The 25,564-nt window shown below is 43.3% G+C and overlaps 2 protein-coding genes across 7 annotated transcripts in view; both read left to right on the top strand.

The window, feature by feature from the left end:
* ttll12 (tubulin tyrosine ligase-like family, member 12) overlaps window positions 1-4,418 on the top strand; it is a 183,199-nt gene extending 178,781 nt beyond the window's left edge. The window contains exon 13 of one of the 2 annotated variants that reach the window (XM_034165451.1): window positions 4,102-4,418. In XM_034165451.1, the coding sequence (XP_034021342.1) occupies window positions 4,102-4,253 (152 nt within the window). In that variant the 3' untranslated portion in view covers window positions 4,254-4,418. The remainder of the gene's footprint in view (window positions 1-4,101) is intronic. The other variant, XM_034165452.1, reaches the window with a different exon arrangement.
* A 17,725-nt stretch (window positions 4,419-22,143) lies between these two features.
* LOC117505912 overlaps window positions 22,144-25,564 on the top strand; it is a 34,592-nt gene continuing 31,171 nt past the window's right edge. For all 5 annotated transcript variants that reach the window (XM_034165445.1, XM_034165444.1, XM_034165449.1 and 2 more), the window contains exon 1: window positions 22,144-22,333. The gene's annotated coding sequence lies outside the window, so the exon portion shown is untranslated. The remainder of the gene's footprint in view (window positions 22,334-25,564) is intronic.

The following is a 25,564-nucleotide window of genomic DNA, read 5'->3' on the forward strand; positions in this document are numbered from 1 at the left end:
GTCTGTGATCTGCTTTTTTTCTACAAAATTAAACAACTGAATGAACATCCTCTGAGGCCGGTGATTCCATAATTTTTGCCAGGGGTTGTACATGCTGATAACTGCTGGTAATCTCATTCACATAAAATCCTTAGAAGATCGCCTTGCAGCAGTGAGAAGTTGGATGTCTAGAAACTTCCTGCTTTTAAACCCTGATAAGACTGAAATGCTGGTTCTTGGTCCAGTGAGATCTTGGCATCAATTTGACCAGTTAACGCTTAGCCTCGGCTTGTGTGTCATACATCACACTGACAAAGTGAGGAGCCATGGGGTAATTTTTGATCGTACATTGTCCTTTGACCTCCACATTAGAGATTCATCTCACCCTGTCTTTGGCTGATGCTGAGACACTGATTCATGTGTTTATCTCTTCAAGATTGGACTACTGGTATGTTCTATTTTCTGGTTTACCACAGTCTAGCATTAGGGCTCTCCAATTGGTTCAAAATGCTGCTGCCAGACTTTTGACACGAAGCAGAAAGTTTGACCACATTACACCCATTTTGGCGTCTCTCCACTGGCTTCCTGTCCCAGTGAGATCAGATTTTAAGGTTCTGTTACTAGTCTATAAAAGTGTTCACGGACTGGCACCTCCCTACCTAGCTGACCTAATTAAACCCTATGTACTGGCCCGGGCTCTGCGTTCTCAGGGTGCAGGACTACTTTGTGTCCCTAGAGTGAATAAAAAGTCTGCAGGTCACAGAGCTTTCTCTTATCGTGTCCCTGTTCTGTGGAATGATCTCCCTGTGTCAATAAAACAGATTCTGTAGAGACTTTCAAGTCCAGACTTAAGATGCATTTATTTTCCCTTTCGTATGGCTAGCATACTGGCATAGTATGTTACTGTGCTTTTTACTCTCTTTAATTCATTTTATTAGTAAACGGAGCGTGCCACGGCCTCAAATTTATCTAAATTCTGGGAGTTTTAGTGAAGCTCAGGGCTAGTGGCCGGCACCTTAGTTTTTCTTCTGTTTTTCTTGTTGTTTAATGCTGACAAATTATACAGTATTTTTTGTCTTTCTGATGCCTGATTGTTTTTTTTTTCTCTCTGTTTGAGGTGCAGCTCCATCCAGAGATGGGTGTGGTGTCTGTTTCTGTAACCCTCCTGTCCTGTGCACCGGCAACATTTCCTGTATATTGGTTTTTGTGAATTGTTTTTTTAATTTGTGTCTGTATCATGGCCCAAGCAGAGGGTCGCCCCTTTGAGTCTGGTCTGCTTGAGGTTTCTTCCTCAAATCATCAGAGGGAGTTTTTTCTTACCATTGTCTCCTGTGTTCTTGCTCTAGGTGTTGGTAAGGTTAGACCTTACTTGTGTGAAGCGCCTTGAGGCAACTTTGTTGTGATTTGGTGCTATATAAATGAAAATAAATCGAAATTGAAGACAACTGTTATGATTATTTATTAGAAAGTGGAAGAAACACAAGATGACTGTCAATCTCCCTCGGTCTGGGATTCCAAGCAAGATCTCACTTTGTGGGGTAAGGATGATTCTGAGAAAGCTCAGAACTACACAGGAGGACCTGGTCAATGACCTGAAGAGAGCTGGGACCACAGTCACAAAGATTACATTAGTAACACATGATGCTGTCATGGTTTAAAATCCTGCAGGGCAGCAAGGTCCCCCTGCTCAAGCCAGCACATGTCCAGGCCCATTTGAAGTTCACCAGTGACCATCTGGATGATCCAGAGGAGGCATGGGAGAAGGTCATGTGGTCAGATGAGACCAACAGGACAAGACGACTTCACCGTATTGAAGGGAGGATGAATGGGGTCATGTAAACAACCTCCTTCCCTCAGTAAGAGCATTGAAGATGGGTCATGGCTGGGTCTTCCAGCATGACAGTGACCCCAAACACAGCCAGGGCAACTAAGGAGGGGCTCCATAAGAAGCATTTCAAGGTCCTGGAGTGGCCTGGCCAGTCTCCAGACCTGAACTCAATACCTTTAATATCAATATCTTTGGAGGGAGCTGAAACTACAAACCTGAAAGATCTGAAGAAGGTCTGCATGGAGGAGTGGACCAAAATCCCTGCTGGAGTGTGCGAACTTGGTCAAGAACTACATGAAATGTCTCAGCTCTGGAACTGCAAATGAAGATTTCTGTACCAAATATTAAGGTCTGTTTTTCCATTGGGTCAAATACTTATTTAAAATCATACAATGTGATTTTCTGGATATTTATTTATTTATTTATTTATTTATTTTAGATTCTGTCTCTCACAGCTGATGTGTAGCTATGATAAAAATTACAGACCTCTCCATTCTTTGTAGGTGGGAAAACTTGTAAAATCGACAGTGGATCAAATACTTATTTGCCCCATATATAAGATTGGTATCATTAATAGGGATGAGCGAGTACACCTGTATCTGTATCGGTTCAACCATCTAAATTATCGGTATCTGTACTCTGGTGGGGGGGCCTAAACCGGAAGTGGTCGTGGTTTCACCGGAAGTGGGTGGGGCTTAAATTGGTTCATTATTTTAAGTCTGAAATTGATATGGAATGATCAAAAGTTGCTATATTTGTTTATTTGAAAACTATTTACAGAACAGACTTAAAATTGAGTTTCAAATCAGTGAGTTTGATCACAAAGAACTATTTACAGAACTAATGAACTAATGAACTCAGAACATGAATATTCTTGAGTGTGTGAATATTTACAGAACAGCCTCAGAATTGAGATTTAATGTAGTTGGAAATTATGAACTGAGTATTCATGAACAAGTGTTGTCATACTCAACACAGCTTTCTTTTTTTTAATTTTATGATCAAACTTTTTTTTTCCAATTATTTATTTATTTTTACTACCTAATGTTCTTGGCATTTTGATTAAGGGGTGTGTGTGCATGTGTGTTTGTCTGAGTGAGAGAAAGAGAGAGAGGTTGTTCTAAGATTGTTTATTTTTTAATGATCTATGTGAATTTGGTGATTCATGCAAACATCCATTGATGGCAAACAGGGAAATATGTCAGCCTTGTTCACTGTATTCTTCTCAAAAGCACCGCGTTCACTATGAGCAAAGTTTTCCAACTGACTTTATATCACCAGCCAAACTAAGAGCAAACAAACGGTTAAAAAAAAAAATGGACCGGAGTAGAGGCAGTGAGACCGACACAACACGAGCCGCTTTCAGGTCTGTCTTGTCAAATGCACCGTGTACGATACAAAACAAGTTCATCAAGTAACTTTAAATATCATACAAACCAAAATAGAGGTGAATTGAAGAAAACTTGAGTATTGTGAGAGCAACGTGAGGTAGAATCAAGTCAAGCACACAGAGAGAGAGAGATCAGTTCCTGTGTGCATGCGAGGCTGCAGAGAAGTGTCTGTGTAGGGAGGGACGGGCGTTGTGTGTGACTGGTCAGTCACAGAGTGTGAAGGCTGTCAGTTAGCCAATCAGGTTTTTCCTTCAGCACGAGCACAGATATTGACGAGTTTTATTCGTATCGTGCTCGTGCTCATCAAAAATGCTTTTTCCATACCGGATACTCGTCTGAAGGGAGTATCAGGCTCAACCCTAATCATTAATAGTATTTATGAAACTGATACTTTTTGGTAAACTGTAAATTTTGTTGGACCAATTTATAAAAATGTCTTATTTCTTTCCATCTCATCAAACAAAGTAATCAATAACTTACAGTCGTCATTTTAAAAATAAATATTTTGTTGTTTGCTGGTGAAAATTTGATTAAAGTTCACTTTCTTGGAAATGACAGGATTCAGTCTGGTATTTTTTGTATTTTAAATGTGTATCTTATTTTTTCATATTTATGAGACAGTTATCAGGGGTTTTTTTTGTTTTTGTTTTTGGTTTGGATTTTTTTTGGGGGGGGGTGTTTTTGTTTGTTTGTTTTTTGTAAGAATAGGAAAGTTATATATATATTCAACATTTACAGGATTTAATAGTCCATGTTGGACCATGAAATCCTGATATGCAAATGAATAAATCAGTGCAAAACACACATGTTTAAAGTGTCTTCAGTGGATTTTAAGAAGATTTTCCTGCTGGAAGTGGACCTGAACTCTGACCTGCTGTGACCTGTGCTGTGTTGTGGGTTCAGGTGAGCGGATCATGCAGCCTCAGATTCTGGAGGTGAACTTCAGTCCAGACTGCACCCGGGCCTGCCAGTACCACCCCGCCTTCTACAACCACATGTTTGAGACGCTGTTCCTGGATCAGCCTGAGCAGTGCCCCGTCACCCCGATCCTCTGATCCGCACTCCACTCATTCCTCCTCTTTAGGGCGCAGTGGGAGGGGCTTCAGGGATGAGGGAGGGCCAGTTACTGTTCTGTAGAACCTCTGCCGTTTCTGTCAACATGTTTGAATGAATGGTCTCACAAGCTGAAACGTTTCTGTGCAAATATGAAGCAATAAAAATGTTTGTGGCTGATATGGAATTCTGGGGAAAATCCTGTTTCTTTTTTGTGTTTGAGGTGATTTGTGATGAAGCGGAGCACTGAGGTCGTGTTTTGGGTGGCGAGTATGATCAGGTCCGCCTCAAGGAGGCATCGTATCCGCTGGTTGAAGACTAAACGAAACCTTACTGCAACAAACGAGCAACACTGAAGGCAATGAAAACATTCCCAGACGGAATCACAATAGAACTTCCATCAAACTTTGAAGGGCTGATGGGAGGAAAAGCTCCGCCCCTTATTGATTAGCACATAAGCCCCGCCCTGTTGGTAAGAAGATATGCCTCAGCCCCTTTTGACCCTACTCCCTCCCTCTCATGTTTATCAAGTGGCATAACGACTGAGGTGTTTCCAAACGGGCGTATACGGTAAAATATAATCTAAAGGCGTGCAGTTCTACGTTCATCCTTATGCCCAAACCGGACAGGCTAAATCATCCAAAGGAACTCATCGTGAACCCGGTGCAGTGACAAACTGCCATGTGCTCTAATGAAGCTACTAAGCAACCTTTCATGGTAAATATTACATGTAAGGCAATATTTAAAAGAGGCTAAAACAGAAGTCATTTTTGCTATTTTTAAATTTAGTTTCCCCGTTAGATTGCGAACGTGGTCCTCTGCGCTACAGAGGGCCACGTTATTTTCATTTATTTATGTTTATTTTATTTTAAATATTTAATTATTTGTTGACCTGCAGCCAGCGTGCTTTCCTGTGGGGTGACTCGGTGGTGGCACGTCATCGCCATGATTGCAGCGGTGCAAATGCATGTTGGTTGCGTGTTTTTTACATCGACTATCATCGGTCTGCAAGCTGTGCATTCATGATGCACATTACTGAAGATCATTCTGAATAAAATTGATGTGTACTTAGACAAGGAATTAATGTTGTTTTAAAACTTGTACCGCGGGTTCCCTGAACCCTGGTCTCCCATAATGCATTGCAGCAGCAGCACATCAATTCAGGTATGGCTCATCCATGTTGTGTTCAATGCAACTGGTAAAATCTACACCTCATCCATGAGGTGTAGATTGACACTATGAAATGAGATTCTAATGGCACCTGTAAGGCTGTCAGTCATAAACATAGGCTGTTAAAATCATAAAAAACTTTTCCAAGTGTTGTATTTAACTGGGGAAAAAAACATTTTTTATATATATATATATATATATACGAGGTCTGTCCGTAAAGTATATGTCCTTTTTATTTTTTTCAAAAACTATATGGATTTCATTCATATGTTTTTATGTCAGACATGCTTGAACCCTCGTGCGCATGCGTGAGTTTTTCCACGCCTGTCGGTGACGTCATTCGCCTGTGAGCACTCCTTGTGGGAGGAGTCGTCCAGCCCCTCGTCGGAATTCCTTTGTCTGAGAAGTTGCTGAGAGACTGGCGCTTTGTTTGATCAAAATTTTTTCTAAACCTGTGAGACACATCGAAGTGGACACGGTTCGAAAAATTAAGCTGGTTTTCAGTGAAAATTTTAACAGCTGATGAGAGATTTTGAGGTGATTCTGTCGCTTTAAGGACTTTTCACAGTGCGAGACGTCGTGCAGCGCTCTCAGGCGCCGTCATCAGCCTGTTTCAAGCTGAAAACCTCCACATTTCAGGCTCTATTGATCCAGGACGTCGTGAGAGAACAGAGACGTTTCAGAAGAAGTCGGTTTCAGCATTTTATCCGGATATTCCACTGTTAAAGGAGATTTTTTTAATCAAAGACGTGCGGACGGGTCCACGCGTCGGGACGCAGCCGACGCGGTGCGGCGGCACAGGAAAAACACCTCCGTGTTGATAACCATTTGTAAAATCCAGTTGGCTTTTGATGGCTTTCAGTGGAGTGAGTATATGAGAAATTGTTTATCAGCTGGAGATGTTCCAACTTGTCCTTAAGGCTTCCAACAGAGGTGTTTTTCCTGTGGCGAAGCGTCGGGGCGGCTGCGTCCCGACGCTGCAATCCGCCCGCACATCTTTCATTAAAAAAATCTCCTTTAACAGTGGAATATCCGGATAAAATGCTGAAACCAACTTCTTCTGAAACTTCTCTGTTCTCTCACGACGTCCTGGATCAATAGAGCCTGAAATGTGGAGGTTTTCAGCTTGAAACAGGCTGATGACGGCGCCTGAGAGCGCTGCGCGACGTCTCGCTCCGTGGGAAGTCCTTAAAGCGACAGTATCACCTCAAAATCTCTCATAAGCCGTTAAAATTTTCACTGAAAACCAGCTTAATTTTTCGAACCGTGTCCACTTCGATGTGTCTCACAGGTTTAGAAAAAATTTTGATCAAACGAAGCGCCAGTCTCTCAGCAACTTCTCAGACAAAGGAATTCCGACGACGGGCTGGACGACTCCTCCCACAAGGAGTGCTCACAGGCGAATGACGTCACCGACAGGCGTGGAAAAACTCACGCATGTGCACGAGGGTTCAAGCATGTCTGACGTAAAAACATATGAATGAAATCCATATAGTTTTTGAAAAAAATAAAAGGACCTATACTTTACGGACAGACCTCGTATACACACACACACACACACAACCCCAATTCCAATGAAGTTGGGATGTTGTGTGAAATGTAAATAAAAACAGAATACAATGATTTTCAAATCCTCTTCAACCTATATTCAATTGAAAACACCACAAAGACAAGAAATTTAATGTTCAAACTGATAAACTTTATTGTTTCTGTGCAAATATTTGCTCATTTTGAAATGGATGCCTGCAACATGTTTCTAAAAAGTTGGGACAGTGGTATGTTTCCCACTGTGTTACATCACCGTTCCTTCTAACAACACTCAATAAGCGTTTGGGAACTGAGGACACTAAATGCATTTCCATTTTGTTTTTTCACATTCATGGATCATGTGTAAAATGGGGCTATTTTTAATGTTTGATTTGCAGATAACAATGTAATCCTTCACTGAACCCCAATGATTTTAAACTTGCTTTCAAAATAACAATTGAGTTGAGTTGACCACTGTACTGTAAATGGACTGCATTTATAACGCGCTTTTCCATCTGCATCAGACGCTCAATGCACTTTGCACGTCAATGCCTCACATTCACCCCAATGTCAGGCTGCTGCCATGCAAACCGCCAACTTACTCTCCATTAATATTGTCCTATCGAACTAATTTAAGGGATAAATAGTCCCGAAATGTCATTTTACCTTTTCATCCATATTTCCCAAATTCAATTTAATTTCATTTATATAGCTCCAAATCACAACAGAGTTGCTCAAGGCGCTTCACACAAGTAAGGTCTAACCTTATTAACCCCCAGAGCAACAGTGGTAAGAAAAAACTCCCTCTGAGGAAGAAACCTCAAGCAGACCAGATTCAACGGGGTGACCCTCTGCTTGGGCCATGATACAACCATAAATTACAAAAGAAATCACAAAACTAATATACAGGAAATGCTGTTGGTGCACAGGACAGGAGGGTCGCCAACACGAATACAACTCCTATCTCTGGATGGAGCTGCACCTCAAACAGAGAGAAAAAACAGAATCAGGCATCAGAAAGACAACAAATACTGTATAATTTGTCAGCATTAAACAACAAGAAAAACAAAAGAAATACTCAGGTGATCTCCGGCCACTAGCCCTAAACTTCACTAAAAGACCCAGAATTTAGGTAAAGTTGAGGCCGCAACCCGCTCCAATTACTAATAAATGAATTAAGAGAGTAAAAAGCATAAAACTGTACCAGTATGCTAGCCATACACTGAGAACATAAAGCCCGGGCCGGTACGTAAGGTTTAATTAGGTCAGCTAGGTAGGGAGGTGCCAGTCCGTAAACAATTTTATAGACTAGTAGCAGAACCTTAAAATCTGATCTCACAGGGACAGGAAGCCAGTGAAGAGACGCCAAAATGGGTAATGTGGTCAAACTTTCTGCTTCATGTCAAAAGTCTGGCTGCAGTATTTTGAACCAATTGGAGAGCCCTAATGCTAGACTGTGGTAAACCAGAAAATAGAACAGAGTTTAGAGTTTAGACATCCAACCTCTCACTGATGCAAGGCAATCTTCTATGGATGTTATGTGAATAAGATTGCCAGCAGTTATCGGCATGTATAACTGAATATCATCAGCATAGCAGTGAAAGGTAATCCCAAAACGCTGCAATATGTGCCCAAGGGGTTCTATATAAAGGGAGAAAAGCAGGGGGCCTAAGACTGACCCCTGTGGAACCTGAAATCTCATGTAACTAAGGTTAGAGGTAGTGTTACTGTACAAAACACAGAACGACTGGTCAAGTACAACGTTAACCATGCCAGGGCACTCCCAGTAATCCCAAAATGATTTTCCAGCCTATTACATAGAATATGATGATCCATGGTATCAAATGCAGATGCAGCACTGAGATCCAACAGCACCAGAACCATAGTGGTGTCCAAATCCATTGAATGCAGATCATTCACCACTTTAGCGAGAGCCGTCTCTGTGGAATGATATTTTCGGAAAGCAGACCGTAGTGGCTCACAGAGATTATTTTTCCAGAATTTTAGAGCAAAATGACAGACTTGATATCGGCCGATAGTTTTTAATACACTAGGGTCAAGATTCGAATCACTGCAGATTTAAAACATTTAGGAACAGATCCAGAAGTTAAAGAAAGATTAATAATTTCCAGCACAGTCAGCCCAAGAGTGGGCCACAGGTCCTTAAACAGTTTTGTTGGTATAGGATCAAATAAACAGGTTGTGGTTTTTGCTGACGTTACGAGTTTTGTCAGCATGCCTAGTGAGATACTATCAAATTCTGTAAATCTAGGTAATACCTCAGTAGTGGCGCCCACCTCAATAGCAGGGTGTAGTGGCTGGGTTAAGGCATGCTGGGATATGTTTAACCTAATGTCTTCTATTTTCTTATCAAAGTAATCCAGGAAATCTTGCGCTGTAAAAGGAGAGCGAACTACAGGTGGTTGTCCATGAATAAGTGTTGCCACCTTGTCCAACAAGAACTTTGAGTTATGCTTGTTTTTGTTGATCAAATCAGAGTAATAGGTCCACTTTGTAGCCAATAATACATGCTTATAGTCTAAGATAGCATCACGCCGCACAAGGTGGAATACTTGTAATTTTGAACTATGCCATTTCCATTCTAGATCTCAAGCCTTATGCTTGAGGTCACGCAGGTAATCATTGAACCAAGGTGACTGTGTTTTGGGGGAGCGCGGTTTTAACACAGGTGGCACAATCATGTTGATGTAGTTTTGAGCACTGAGTTTAAACTATCCACAAGTCTTTCTACTGATTGGGTATTTGCCAAATGTGAAGCTAAGACATCAGGCAGTCTAGCTTTGAGTTCAGTCTTAGTTGAGGAGTTGATGCATCACCTTAGTGATATATAAGGTTGTTGTTCCACTAAATGCGGCAGCGAAACTGTAAACTTAATGAGTGATGAGAGACCACTAATGTAAGAGGCATGATGTCAATATTCATGATAGCAATACCACGTGCGAGAACCAAATCTAGGGTATTTCCACTAATGTGCGTCGAGTGCTGAATGCATTGACGAAATCCTAATGCATCCACAATTTCCATAAATGATTTGCAGAGGGGATCAGAAGGCTTATTTATATGAATGTTAAAGTCACCAGTAATCAGAATGTTATCTGCACTAGTTGACAAGTTAGAGATTCTTGAGATAATTCAGGGGTCTCCAATGACCTTGATCTCCCCTGTCCTCTTATCCCACATGTCCGTTGATTTGAAAGAATGTTTTGACCAGTTATTTAAGTTTGAACATAATTACTCTGAGGGCTAGACCACCACTCAGAGATTTATTAAACAGAATTTAAATGTCACAGAATTTAACAGAATGCAAGTTTTACAGAATGAGTAAGATCATACCCAGAAGTTCTGAGGGTCCCAGGAGCTGAGAGCTTCCAACCAGACGTCTGGTGTTCCTGCAAGCTCTCAGTAGGATCCCCGAACAGTGGGCTGGGCTCTGTTTTTATACTCCTCAGTCTTCCTATGCTAATACAATAAATTCATCTAATCTTAGGCATTGTCCTTCATCTTGAGTGGTCTTCATCCCTCTTTTTCATGGCATTGGTCCTGCCCAAACGTGCCGTGGAGTGTTCTTGCTTCCTCTTTCTCCTAAAGTGACACCTGTACCTAAACTGATAGGAAATTGTTTTGGGCCAGAAAACAGCAAACTGACAGATTGTCAGCAAGTTTCATCACGCGGATATACCACAAGAATATTAGCCCATCTCAAAATTGCACAATATTCTAACAAACAAGTCTACTCATACCCGTGTATCAAGTTTAGTCTCTTTATCTGACTGTTTGTGGTCAGTACTGGCATCCTGTTCCATATGCTGTTTACAACATGTTTCTCGATGTATCTTCAGGGCGTCAACGAAACAGGGACACATCACATTTACAACACTTTGAAAATGATTATATAATTAACATATCTTCATAACAGCCTGCTAAGAAACTAAACTAATATTTCAGCAAAAGCAAATCTTAGAACAAAAGCAAATATAATCATAAACACAACATAACTTTAATTTGGTACACTCGATACACAATTCAACAGCATACAAATGAAGCAGCAGGACCTTCGTGGCCGGGACGACAGTGGGGATCGAACCCACGCGGCTCGCACAAAAGGCCGTTCCTCTACCAGGTCAGCCAAAGGGGAACTCCCCCGTTAGCCAAGCTAGCGGGAACGTCTTTTTAATTGGGACCCGGGACTTTCATCCCGCTACACATCTCCCCACCATTTTTGACTTTGTCCCGAAGTCACAGGTGCATGTTAGCATACTCTGTGATCTACATCCTGTTCATGACGCCAGATTGAAGCAGCAGGACCTTCGTGGCCAGGATGACAGTAGGGGATCGAACCCATGCGGCTCGCCCCAAAAGACCGTTCCTCTACCAGATCAGCCAAAGGGGAACTCCCCCGTTAGCCAAGCTAGCGGGAACGTCTTTTCAATTGGGACCCGGGACTTTCATCCCGCTACACAAACATATATATTCACTGCTCTTCAGAAACGGTAAGTCCACTTCCTAACCCCTCTCAACGTTGTAATACAGACAAGAAACTATCCATCCATCCATCCATTTTCTTCCACTTTATCCGGAGTTGGGTCGCGGGGGCAGCAGCTCAAGCAAAGCCGCCCAGACCTCCCGATCCATACACACCCCAAGGCGTTCCCAAGCCAGCCGAGAGATGTAGTCCCTCCAGCGTGTCCTGGGTCTTCCCCAGGGCCTCCTCCCAATGGGACGTGCCCGGAACACCTCTCCAGCGAGGCGTCCAGGAAACTACAATCGACTAAAACATTTTTTTCCTCCCAAAATGAGACGTCCTGTATTTCTTTACAAATTACATCCTGACGAGCTCAGCTCAGATATATGGAAAGACATTCATGCCAATAATGTCTGATAGGAAATGCTTTTGACAAAAACTACAGATTTTGTTTATTCCTATTTATGTCCAGAGATCAAGGATCCACCATGTCAATTTTTGTTATAGTATTGTTTTTTTAAGGACATCATATTTATACAAATAAGAAGTGTTCACTATGGTCCATGAAGTATAATAAATATATTAAAAGAAGTGTGACAGTGTAATATGTTGCACACAAATAAAAGAATGAAGATTATTGAATAACAAGACACGTATGATTTATATTTTATCATTGGACAAAAATGCATCTGTCAGATTTTCACTCTGGATCCAGCCCTGGTGTTGTGTGGGCCGCTGAAGAGGAGGTACTGCTAGCCCACCACCAGATGGTGCCCTGCCATGCTGGCACCTTTATGCCCTGCAGAGGGCGCACTGGCCTGTTGGCCTTTCTTGGCACCACCAGGGGCGCACCGTTGGGCTGTCATCAGCTGTCATTCATTATCCAATTCATCACTCCATAAAAGCCTGGGAAGGACACCATAACTCTGCCGAATTATCATCTTACCCCACAGGTAATTCAACTCAGCCTTTTGTGCTGTACGCACATTCATTGCTACTGAAGTCTTTGCAGTTGTGATTTATTTACTTGCAGCTTGTAGCTGGGTTTGTTGGAAGTTTTGGAGGAGTTGGCATCTCCACTCCTCACTTCTTACTTGCTAAGTATAACAAATGACACTGCACGTTTTCCAGTTTTCCTCTGCACTCTGGGAGTTATTGAAGTTTTCCCTCAGGAGGATTACTGTGTTTTTGCTGACTGTTTGCTGGGTGTACACACACCCATCTAATCTGTTTTTGCTCCTGCCAGCAGTACCAGTCCGACAGCCTTGAGCGGTGGCCACCTGGGGTACCAGGACTTGGCGGTTCTGGTGTGTTGCAGACCTCCGGCTGGCGGTGGAACTACGTGAGTCCCGGCTCTTCTCTGGATAGGAATCTCCTACCCTCGGGCCTGCCCACATGTCACCATTTGTTACTTAATTGGACTTTGCATATTTGGAACCCTGTTTGCACTTTTGCACAATAAATTGTGATTTATTGGTATTTCCTATTGACCGCTCATTTACGCCCCCTAACGTGGGTCCATGCATTCACTTTCTCAACAGGATAACTCAGCCACGTCATGGACTCCGGGGGGTGTTTACCACCTGATGAACGATCACTGGCAGTGCAAGGTGTGCAGGATCTACCGGGAGGACCGCTGGGTGAGCTGCAGCATATATTGTCTAACCTCACTGCACGTTTGGATTTATTAACCGAGCAGAATGCTCACCTCAGCCTTTGAATGGAGGCTCTCACTGCGCAGGTAGACACGAGCACGTCAGGCGTGGCTGCAGCCACCCCTGCTCCAGTAGCTCTGCTGTCAAACAGAACAAATCCAGCGGTTGTTCAGAGGTCTCCCCCCTCGTCGCCCGAAGCTTACATTAGTCCCCCGGAACCGTATGGTGGTTGTGTTGAAATGTGCGCAGACTTCTTGATGCAGTGCGCGCTCTTTTTTTCACAACGGCCCGTTATGTACGCATCTGAGCACAGCCGGGTGGCTTCTGTGATTAATTTGCTTCGGGGCGAGGCACGCGCCTGGGCTACGGCGCTCTGGGAACAAGATTTACAGATCCTCTCAACTTACACTAGGTTTATAAGGGAGTTTCGACAGGTGTTCGATCATCCCAACATGGTACCATCGACTTCAAATATGCTGCTGTCAATGAGACAGGGACAACGGAGTACAGCTGATTACGCAATCGACTTCCACGTTGCGGCAGCAAGGTCTGGTTGGGATTTAGTCTCACTCCGCGCCGCCTTTGTAAAAGGGCTGTCTCCGGCCCTAAAGGAGCATCTGGTGGCTAAGGATCAGCCGCGGGATCTAGATGGGCTTATTGATGTGGTTATTCGCTTAGACAATCGGCTTGAGGAATTCAAGCGGGAGCGAGACGAAGGGCGTGGCCGGGTGCGCGCTGTCCCTCTCCCCTCCAGATCCGAATTAGCGCCGTCCTCTCCCCACTCCAAAGCTAGGGCTCTCCGCGTTGCACCAGCTACCCCTGCTGACGATGCTATGGACACAAGCAGGGCTAAAGTCAAAATGAAGGAAAGACAAAGGAGGCTGGCCCGTGGAGAGTGTTTTTATTGCGGCTCGAGTGAGCATGCGCAGAAGAATTGCCCCAAGCGGTTAAAACTCCAATGCTCACCCTTAGAGACTGGGCTAAGGGTGAGCCATACAAACCACATGGGTGTTCCACGTAAATGCGCACGACTCCCAGTCACAATCCTCTGTGGGGATTTAACCCTTAACGCTCCAGTACCGATTGACACGGGATCGGAAGGGAACCTACTGGATAGGTGGGCTAAGGCAGTGGGGCTCCATCTGGTGGCCGTTCCTTCGCCATTGAAGGTGCGGCCACTAGATGGCACCCTACTACCAGAAATCACACATCAGACACGGCCTTTAACCTTGGTCATCTCTGGTAATCACAGGGAGGAGATTGTGTTTTATGTAACACCTTCTACCTCCAGGGTTATTTTAGGCTACCCATGGATGATGAAACACAATCCCCGGATCGATTGGCCGTCTGGGGTTGTGGCTCAGTGGAGCGAAACCTGCCACCGGGAGTGTTTAAGATCCTCGGTGCCACCTGGTGATGAAGCAAAAGAGGAGGTCAGAGTTCCCCCCAATCTTACGGAGGTGCTGGCTGAGTACCATGACCTTGCTGACGTCTTCAGCAAGGATCTGGCTCTCACCCTGCCCCCACATCGACCATATGATTGTGCCATTGATTTCATTCCAGGCGCTGAGTATCCGTCCAGCAAGCTGTACAACCTCTCACGTCCTGAGCGCGAATCAATGGAGACCTACATCCAGGACTCTTTAGCTGCCGGGCTAATCCGGAATTCTTCATCCCCGTTAGGTGCAGGTTTCTTTTTTGTGGGCAAGAAGGACGGCGGTCTCCGTCCATGCATTGATTATAGAGGGCTGAATGAGATCACGGTTTGCAACCAATACCCATTATCTCTCTTAGATTCAGTGTTCACACCCCTGCATAGAGCCAAAATATTCACGAAAATGGATCTTAGGAATGCCTACCATCTAGTTCGGATAAGGAAAGGAGATGAATGGAAGACGGCATTTAACACCCCTTTAGGGCACTTTGAGTACCTGGTCATGCCGTTCGGCCTCACCAACGCCCCTGCGACGTTCCAGGCTTTGGTTAACGACGTTCTGCGGAATTTCCTGCACCGATTTGTCTTCATATATCTAGACGATATCCTCATCTTCTCCCAGGACTCTGAGTCTCATGTTAGGCATGTCCTTCAGCGGTTATTGGAGAACCGGCTGTTTGTGAACGCCGAGAAGTGCGAGTTCCATCGCACCTCTCTGTCCTTCTTGGGGTTCATCATCTCCTCCAACTCCGTCGCACCCGATCTAAGGTTTGTGATTTATTGGTATTTCCTATTGACCGCTCATTTACGCCCCCTAACATGGGTCTGTGCATTCACTTTCTCAACACCTGGAATACCAAAAGATAATATATGTAGAACTCATATCTGCCAGTATAATACAGTTCTGACACAGAAGAAGAGCACTCAAGTATAATAATCTTCAGTCCATTGTTAGATCCCCACAAAGGGACCAAACCAGCAGTATTAGGCTCCACCACTAGATGGTCACTCCAGGTGGTCCAGAACAACTCCGTCAGCATAGTTCACCCAGCAGTCGGAGACGCCTGGGACCAGCTCTCCATCACCCATGGCTCCTCACCGGTACTGCCCAGAGGAGACCCGCTGTAGGCTGTTTAAGCTGGTGGCGAGGAGCTTCGTCTAGCTGCTTACTGCCTCCATCCGGAGGTTCACCCCGTCCAAGCCGGACCAGCACCCCGGCCAAATAGCCCTGGGGCCAGGATACCGACCAGCCATGCCCGTTAATGGCAGCTCTCACTCTAATGGATCTTGGCTCTTGGAAAGTTGCTAGAATAGCGTTTAGTGAGAGGACCTCAGAGGGTACATTAATTTCGTTAGACCCAGACCAACCTTACAGAGCTGACTGATGTCGTACACCCAACACTCTTAGTTTTACACCTTAAGGAGATCCAATAATCCAATGTCCACAACCAACACTTTCACTGCAGTTTTGAGATTTATTGCAGAACAGGCAAGTGCTGGCAGCAAGGTTAGCATGGATTATAATTCTGATGACAATCAGAAATATAATTAGTAATAATTATTTGATTCTGTAACTCTAAAACTGATCACTCACTTTAGTAGGGACGGGTCTGATTTCCTGACAGTCCTTTGGGGGTGAGAGGTGAGGATTTGAGATTGCGTTCCCTGGCCGGGAGAACTTGATCTGCATTTGCCGTGTGTAACTTCCTCTTCCAACCACTGACTTAATCCAATACACGGGCAACATGGTGTTCCTTCTTGAGCCGACAACAGCCGACCTAATCCAATACATGAATGCTGTGTTATTCCTTGGATTGGTTAGGAGCAGAGAGAGAGAGAAATCTTAAATCACATCTCCCACATGAGGTCCGGGCCAGTGGTCCTCCTCCTGCAGCTCCTCTTCTGATGTGTGTGTGCAGAAATCCCTCTCTCAGATGATTTTACTCCAAGTCCTCTCACTCTCGATGCATAAAGTTCCAGTTGTTTGTCACAGGCTGGTCAGTTCCTGTGAGCTCCACCGAAGCTTTTACAGAGGGTTAGTGAAGAATCACCTCACTTGGTAGAATAACCTCGTTTCCTTATTGCAAACAGTTTTTACAGGTCATTGTCGTAGGTTGCCAGGAAACAGTGATGACTCTCAAAGCCTCTGTCATGTATTATGTTTATCCTCTATTGTATGCTGGAGTTTTGGTTTTGGATTTTGTTGCCTTTTTGGCTGGGTGTGCTTTGCTTGGGCTTTTTGGATCTGTATGTCTCTTGGCTGCCTTCTCTGAGCTTGGTGGGGGGCGGTTCTCTGTGATTGGGTCACGCCTTGTTCTGGGTCTTTCTACACTTTTCTCTGGGAGTATTTAAACACCACTGGTTGCACCAGGTTTTGCCTGATCGTTGTGCCCTGTGCCATTGCTTCAAGCTCTGTACCTCGCTCTGTCTTAGTCCTGCTTCCACCTTGTGTTTTGACCGCCTGCCTGTATTTTTGACCACGCCTCTGCCTGATGTTTTGGATCTGTTTGCTTTTCTTGGACTGCCTTACTGTGTACCGTACCCAGCAAAGCCTCTCAGTAAATGCCTCCTTGAACCAGAGCTACGTGAGTGAGTCCTGCATTTGTCTCCTGCCTTCCTTGTCTGACATCCCTGATAGCCTCCACTCACGCCTCCCCCCGTTTACCCCCTTAAGAACTTCCCTGTTCTTTAACTGACGGTTGAACACATTTCCTCTTTTAGTCTCAAAAACAACTCAGTTCCTCTTTCTCTTAAAAACAGCCTGAATATATATAATCATTACTATTAATCATTCATCAATCACATCTTCAATCATTTCTCACGTTTAACACATCAGTACATTGTTTTGATTAAAATACTGTTACACTCTTGATGATATAAGTATACACCACCGTTTCCACCGCACCAGTCATCTCTGGAAATTCCCATTTATAATGGAAAGTCCAGTATGATCTTTCTTACTTCTGGAAAGTACCAGGCTTTCTGTGGGCTTATCCACTATTATGTTACCCCGTGCCGAGCGGAGGGTGAGCTGAGTCACATTCTCTGACACCGTGTATGTGAGATGTTGATTTTGAAGTCTGTTTCCTTCTGAAGTGAGCGCGTCTGTGAGCGTGTCTCAGTCTGCTTCCTGAAGATAATTTGACACCAAATGGTGATGTGCCAAAGGCAGGTGTGATGGGTCCTGGAACAGCCAGGAAGGGGTTGAGAGGCCTCAAAGGGCTTTGGGGGAGGTGATGGTCTAGTGGTTAAAGTGTTGGGCTTGAGACCAGAAGATCCTCGGTTCAAATCCCCACCTGACTGGAAAATCACTAAGGGCCCCTGGGCAAGGTCTTTAATTCCCCTATTGCTCCCAATGTGTAGTGAGTGACTTGTATGGCAGCACCCTGGCACTGGGATGAATGTGAGGCATTACTGTAAAGCGCTTTGAGCATCTGATTCAGATGGAAAAGCACGATATAAATGCAGTCCATTTACCATTTTGATCTAAACCAGAACAAACACTCACTGTGGTAGCTTCTAACGGCACAGGTGACTCAGCATCACTGCGCTCTGTTAATTTCAGCTGGACATCAGGATTTGACAACCCCACAATCACTACAACTTTCACTTTCTCATAGAGTGGGGCCAAAAAGTATTTAGTCAGTCCCTGATTGTGCAAGTTCTCCTACTTAGAAAGATGAGAGAGGTCTGTAATTTTCATCATAAGTACACTTCAACTGTGAGAGACAACATGAGAAAAAAAAAATCCAGGAAATCACATTGTAGGACTTTTAAAGAATTTATTTGTAAATGATAGTGGAAAATAAGTTTTTGGTCAATAACAAAAGTTCAACTCAGTACTTTGTAACATAATCTTTGTTGTCAATGACAGAGGTCAAATGTTTCCTGTAAGTCTTCACCAGGTTTGCACACACTGTAGCTGGTATTTTGGTCCATTCCTCCATGCAGATCTCCTCTACAGCAGTGATGTTTTGGGGCTGTCGCTGGACAACATGGACTTTCAACTCCCTCAACAAATTTTCTATGGGGTTGAGGTCTGGAGACTGGCTAGGCCAATCCAGGACCTTGAAATGCTTTTTACGGAGCCAGTCCTTAGTTGCCTGAGCGGTGTGTTTGGGATCATTGTCATGCTGGAAGACCCAGCCACGTTGCATCTTCAATGCTCTCACTGATGGAAGGAGGTTTTGGCTTAAAATCTCATGATACATGGCCACGTTCATTATTCCCTTAACATGGATCAGTCATCCTGTCCCCTTTGCAGAAAAACAGCCCCAAAGCATGATGTTTCCACCCTCATGCTTCACTGTATGTATGGTGTTCTTGGGATGCAGCTCAGCATTCTTCTTCCTCCAAACATGACTAGTTGAGTTTTTACTAAAAAGTTCTATTTTGGTTTCATCTGACCGCATGATATTCTCCCAATCCTCTTCTGGATCATCCATATGCTCTCTTGCAAACTTCAGACGGGCCTGGACATGTACTGTCTTAAGCAGGGGGACATGCCTGGCACTGCAGGATTTGAGTCCCTCTCTGCGTAGTGTGTAGCCTTTGGTCTACTTTGGTTCCAGCTCTCTGCAGGTCCTTCATCAGGTCCCTCCGTGTAGTTCTGGGATTTTTGTTCACTGTTCTCATGATCATTTTGACCCCACAGGATGAGATCTTGCATGGAGCCCCAGATCAAGGGAGATTATCAATGGTCTTGTATGTCTTCCATTTTCTTACAGTTGCTCCCACAGTTGATTTAGTCACTGCAATTTTCTTCCTGGTGTCCTTCAACAGCTCATTGGTCTTGGCCATGGTTGAGTTTGGAGTCTGACTGTTTGAGGCTGTGGACAGGTGTCTTTTATACAGATAACGAGTTCCAACAGGTGCCATTAATACAGGTAACAGGTGGAGGACAGAAAAGCTTCTTAAAGAAGAAGTTACAGTTCTGTGAGAGTCAGAAATCTTGCTTGTTTGTTATTGACCAAATACTTATTTTCCACCATAATTTACAAATAAATTCTTTAAAAATCCTACAGTGTGATTTTCTGTATTTTTTTCTCATGTTGTCTCTCATAGTTGAAGTGAACCTATGATGAAAATTACAGACCTCTCTCATCTTTCTAAGTAGGAGAACTCGTACACTCAGGGACGGACTAAATACTTTTGGCCCCACTGTAGATGGTAACAAACCCTCCCTGACAGACTTCATGCAATAGTCCTTTAAATTCTGACACAGCTGACATCACCAGGCCAAAGGTGAATTTGGGGTAACCGCTGACTGAAGGCATGGTCCTCATCACGAGACAGATTGTCCAGTTCTGCCATGTTCTTCTTTAGCTCACCGATCTCCTTCTGGATTTTCTGCAGCAGCTCCTCAGCCTGATTGACAGCTGTCTTTTCCTGGGTTTTGATCAGGTTCCTCACCTCGAAACGCTGAGGCTGGAACAGATAAAGATCTACTCCCCTGGTCCTGTGATTCTGTCAGGTCCCCTGCAGAGACGGTGCTGTGCTGAGCCTTCTAATCACTGTTTGTATGTCAGTGTACTACAGTGAATACAGTGACACACGCTCACTTAAACACTGCTTTAAATCACACATTAAAAACAAAACACTTTTTGGACCATTGTCCTGGCTGCATGAACAAAAACAGGGAAACCTCACAAAATTTGGATTTACAAAGAAATCAAAGAATGATTTTGATGACCAGCAAAACACGAGTTCTTCAGCAAATGCGAGCTTGAGAACAAACAGCACGGCCGCCCCTGTGGGGTGCCGGCTGCACCTGTGGGGTGCCGGTGAAAACCAACCAGTATCCCTACAACCAGAGTTCAGATCAGCATTCAGCAGGGATTTTTTTTTTTTGGCCCATAAAAAGGAGGGGTCGTGCCCCCCCATGGATCTGCCCCTGAAGTTAGGAACCCCCCCGGTGTTGTCATGGAGCAGGAAACTCTATCTGCTGAGACCAAAATCGTTTTTTTTTTTTGTGCCAGGCTGTAAACATGTTTATTTCTGCTCTAAAGTTTGACTTTTTACAGCTAAGACACATTTCTCTAAAGCTGCTCCTTTTCTCTAAACTGTGAACGCAAAACCCAATTTTCAAGCTACATTCACAAAACCACGGACTCTTCTTGCAAAACCAAACTTTCACCTCTGATACTGGCTGATACTACATACATACATACACACACACACACACACACACATCACCTCTCCTACTCAAACTATGTTTCCCGAGTCGACCAAAATTAAAAACCCTACTGAACAGTCTCTGAACACAACACGATATAATGTTCAGGACATGAAGCTGTAGATATAAATGTTTATTGTTCACTGTAGGCTAAGTTCATGTTGCAAAACAAAAATCCCGTGCATTTACACATAGCACTTGTACATAGTAAAAAAAATTACAAATGACAGAAATCCCATGCATTTACACATAGCATTTGTACATAGTAAAAAAAAATTACAAATGACATAAATCCCGTGCATTTACACGTAGCATTTGTACATAGTAAAAAAAAATTACAAATGACATAAATCCCGTGCATTTACACATAGCATTTGTACATAGTAAAAAAAAATTACAAATGACATAAATCCCGTGCATTTACACGTAGCATTTGTACATAGTAAAAAAAGTACAAATAACAGAAATCCCATGCATTTACACGTAGCATTTGTACATAGTAAAAAAAAGTACAAATAACAGAAATCCCGTGCATTTACACTAGGGCTGAACGATTTTGGAAAATAATCTAATTGCGATTTTTCTCCTCAATATTGCAATTGCGATTTAATATGCGATTATTTTTCCCCTTCTTGTGCATTAAAAAAACCACACACACGCACACACAACAGAATTAATGAATCCGTTTCATAATAAACAATATTTTTTTTTTTAAAGTGCAAACAACACAATGCAACACAACAACAATGCAAACAAACTGACTTTACTTGTTCAACTTTAGTTTTATGTAAGCCTATGTAGGTCTACTCTTTTTAAACACTGAACCTTATAGATTTATAACAATCTACAAATAAATACAATTACAGGTATAAAACAAATAAAGCTTACTGATCTCAACGTGGTGTTGCCTCGTGAGGTAGCAACTGTACCAAGGCAGGTTCTGCACAATACCTGACGCTGCGCTGCATCTTCATTTTTAAAGCCAAAATAATTCCACACAACTGACGTGCTGCCCCTCTTTGGTGCATTTACACGTAGCACTTATACAGTACAAAAAAATAACAGCAATCATGTGCATTTAGCACTTGTATACAGTAAGCCTATATAAAAATAAAGTACAAAAATATACATGGAATACTATATACTAATACAATGTGCTCATCATGATACAACACAGGTGCATCACAATGAAAATGTGCTGGTAAATTGTGTCTAAACGGGTCCAAAATGTTTATGGTTTTGCCAAATGAGTGACTGATTCAGGGTTTAGTGTTTTAGCAACGGAGAAAAAAGAAACCTGTATAAGATGAAGCTGGTCTGGATCCGCTTCCTGTCGAAGCTTCCTGCCTTTAGGCCACGCCCAGTCTGAAACTCCACCAATCAGAGCAACGACTGATGTCCATATAATGTCGCCGAGCAGCGTTTGGTTCCAGTTGAATCCGGATCTTCGGCGCGTTTTGGATTGTTCTTTTTTTTTATTATTATTTTTTATTTATTTGTATTTAATCTTCCTGCGTCATGGGTTCGACTCTGACGGGCATCGAGCCTTACGGTGGGATTTATTTCAGATGAGGACTTTAAACAGCGGATTCTTTTGGAGTTTGCCAAAGTGCGGGAATAAAAATGTTCCTTTTTCTGTAAGTAGTTTGTTCCTGAGATCTTGGACGTGGATTATACAGAGAACTGTTCAGTTTTTTTATTAACGTGGCTTCACTGTGAAGAAAATCTGATCGGAGTGAAAAGAAAAGTGTGTGTGTGTGTGTGTGTGTGTGTGTGTGTGTGTGTGTGTGTGTGTGTGTGTGTGTGTGTGTGTGTGTGTGTGTGTGTGTGTGTGTGTGTGTGTGTGTGTGTGTGTGTGTGTGTGTGTGTGTGTGTGTGTGTGTCGAGGTTTTGAAGCAAAACCACCAACTTTAAACGTGTGAATGTTCCGGTTATTTAAAAATGACGGTAACCGGTTAGTACGGTGATATGTGTCGTTTCGGATCGAACCCGTTCCGGAAAAAGAACACTCTGGTTCGAAGCCCTGGTGCGGGGTTCCTCCCAGAACCCTTCGGGTGGGTAGTAGTTCCTCCTCCAGGGGAGAAGCTCCATGTTGACGGTTTCAGTTACAAATGAGGCCACTTCCTGTAACTTATATAACTGTATATAAAAAAATGTTGTGTGTGTTTTTGCCTTTAAGTAGATGGTAAATAATGTTGAGATTATTCATTTCACTTTTGCACAAAAAATAAATAGTAATTTTGGTATTGTGGTAATGACTTTATGTTATAATAATAATAATTATAATTAATGGTATGTTGCATATTTGAGTCAAATATTGTAGCATATATGTAACAATAGGCGTTAAGGGGTTAATAGTCGACTTGCCAACCTTAAGTTTTGTTTGGAACCTTGCCTTGGTCGTTTCAACTTCTTGGTTTCCTTTTATTCGTCATAACCTGCAGAATAAATCTAGCTTGGTTGTCCTCAGGAGAACTTTGGGGAAATTACATCATCAAACAGAAACGAAAGCCATCTCTTTTCTAGCTATATTAAAGTGTGAATAAGAGAGTCAATAATTATTTATGTTGATAATTTATGCAGTTTGATAAGTTGAAAGTGTCATGAATGTATTATCACAGTTGTGTATGAATAGACAAGTTATAACACCAAAAATTCAAAGTTATATATCTTTAAACTGTAAATTTATCTTTCTGAAGACAAAGTGGAAAAAAAAAATACAGAATTTGAATGATCATTCGTTCTTATATTATTGTTCTTTGGCACGTTGTAGCACTTGTTGTATGTCCTTAGACACTTATCGCACACAACACAAGGTGGCAGGATCCCACCACTTGATCTGCTGGCACCATGTAGCCTTGCATGTCAATAGAAAGGTTGACGTGGGTCGTGCCTACCTTAGTCAAAGACTTTAACATGTACAGCAAAGATGTGGTTACAGTGTCAGGATGAGATGGAGGACAATCTATGAGAAGTCCCATCAAGTACACAGTTGCTGGTTTGAGAGATGCAGGAGGCTCCTTCTGGCTAGCTTGTTGTTGTAGCCAAGCCAGTCCATGCGTTCTCCCAAACAAACTGCATTGAGCATCGCATATCCTCCTGGGCAGATTTCAGACTGTTTTCTCTGACCTTTAGTTCACTCTAAGCAGGTGTAGAACTAATTATCTCTATATGACAGCTGCCATCATTATTTTTGACAAACATCACTTTCTGTCTGCTGCACCTGGCATGTGGGCTCATTACTGCTTTGGGCGCCAGCCAGCTTTGCTACCAGGTTGGAAAATAATTGGCAGTCTGAGAGATTAATGTGGCCCTTTGAAGATACCTGACAGTCTGAGAGATTAATGTGACCCTTTGGAAGATACCTGACAGTCTAAGAGATTAATGGGGCACTTATTAGATCAAAAGAAATCCATTTTTAACAGTTCAGATGGGGACACGATAATTCAGAAATCCTGCCTCTACAAGAACCCTGCATCTCGATACAGCAGCCAGTGTAACAAGAAAATCCAACTACAGTTGCACAGCCCTGCATCTGCACAAGAACTACTTCATCTCCAAGATAAGTGGTGAACTTCAATCATGGATCTACATTGAAGGTGTCCACCAAAGACCAGGTACGTGCCATGTAATTCATGAGGCCCAACTACTTCCTTGCTGTCTTGCATGCATGAAGTCAACCACCATATTCAGAGCATCATCTTGAAGATTTGCTTGCAGTGTAGGGGTTTCCTTGTTTGTGAAGGAATAGATCATAGCGACATTTGTGATAGCTGGCTTCAACAGCACCTAAATCAGTGAAAGCAGCTGTGTTCAGTCTGAGTGCTACCTGGTTGGCCCACTCATCATTTCATTGATGGCACACATCCAGGATCACAGCTTTCAGTGGTTGGACTGACTTTGCAAAAGTACATCTGGGTGCCATTCCTCACCACAGAACAGGCAGTGTTTCTTGACCACACTCTTCCTTGGGGTTCTGGTGCTGGGATCTCCTGTCTCCGCTGTTTAGCCAGGTGTCTGGTGATGTTCTGTTTGGACGTGTCGGAGCAATAGCACGATTTATGACATTCAACACTGGCTGACTCTCTGACAGAGTAAAGCATAATTTGCAATTGCATGTGCAATTCTGCCTTTGAAAGCAGAGAGCTATGACTGAAGTTTGGACAAAATCTAAGAAAAAAAACTCCACCAGTAGATTTCTTCACAGCAACTTAAGGTTTGACAAAGTACAAATTAACATAAAAAATTACAAAATATGATTGAACAGGTTAGCTAACTATTTTAGTTGTACCAATTCGAGATATAGCACTAAAATTGATAAAAGAATCAGTTAAGATGCAAATTATTCCTTCAAAATATTGAGGGAATATGGTACTTTCAGTCAGCACCTCCAAATCCGAGGCCATGGTTCTAGACCGGAAAAAGGTGCTTTGCCCTCTTCAGGTCGGTGGAGTGTCCTTGCCTCAAGTGGAGGAGTTTAAGTATCTTGGGGTCTTGTTCACGAGTGAGGGACGAATGGAGCATGAGATCGATAGACGGATCGGTGCAGCATCTGCAGTGATGCGGCCGCTGTATCGGACCATCGTGGTGAAGAGAGAGCTGAGTAGGGGGGCAAAGCTTTCGATTTACCAATCGATCTACGTTACGATCCTCACCTATGGTCATGAGATTTGGCTCATGACCGAAAGAACGAGATCGCGAGTACAAGCAGCCGAGATGAGTTTCCTCCGCAGGGTGGCTGGGCGCTCCCTTAGAGGTAGGGTGAGGAGCTCAGAGTCGAGCCGCTGCTCCTCCACGGCGAAAGGAGCCAGTTGAGGTGGCTCGGGCATCTTTTCCGGATGCTCCCTGGACGCCTCGCTGGAGAGGTG

This window comes from Thalassophryne amazonica, unplaced genomic scaffold (genome assembly GCF_902500255.1).
Source record: "Thalassophryne amazonica unplaced genomic scaffold, fThaAma1.1, whole genome shotgun sequence".
NCBI classification, from domain to species: Eukaryota; Metazoa; Chordata; class Actinopteri; order Batrachoidiformes; family Batrachoididae; genus Thalassophryne; species Thalassophryne amazonica.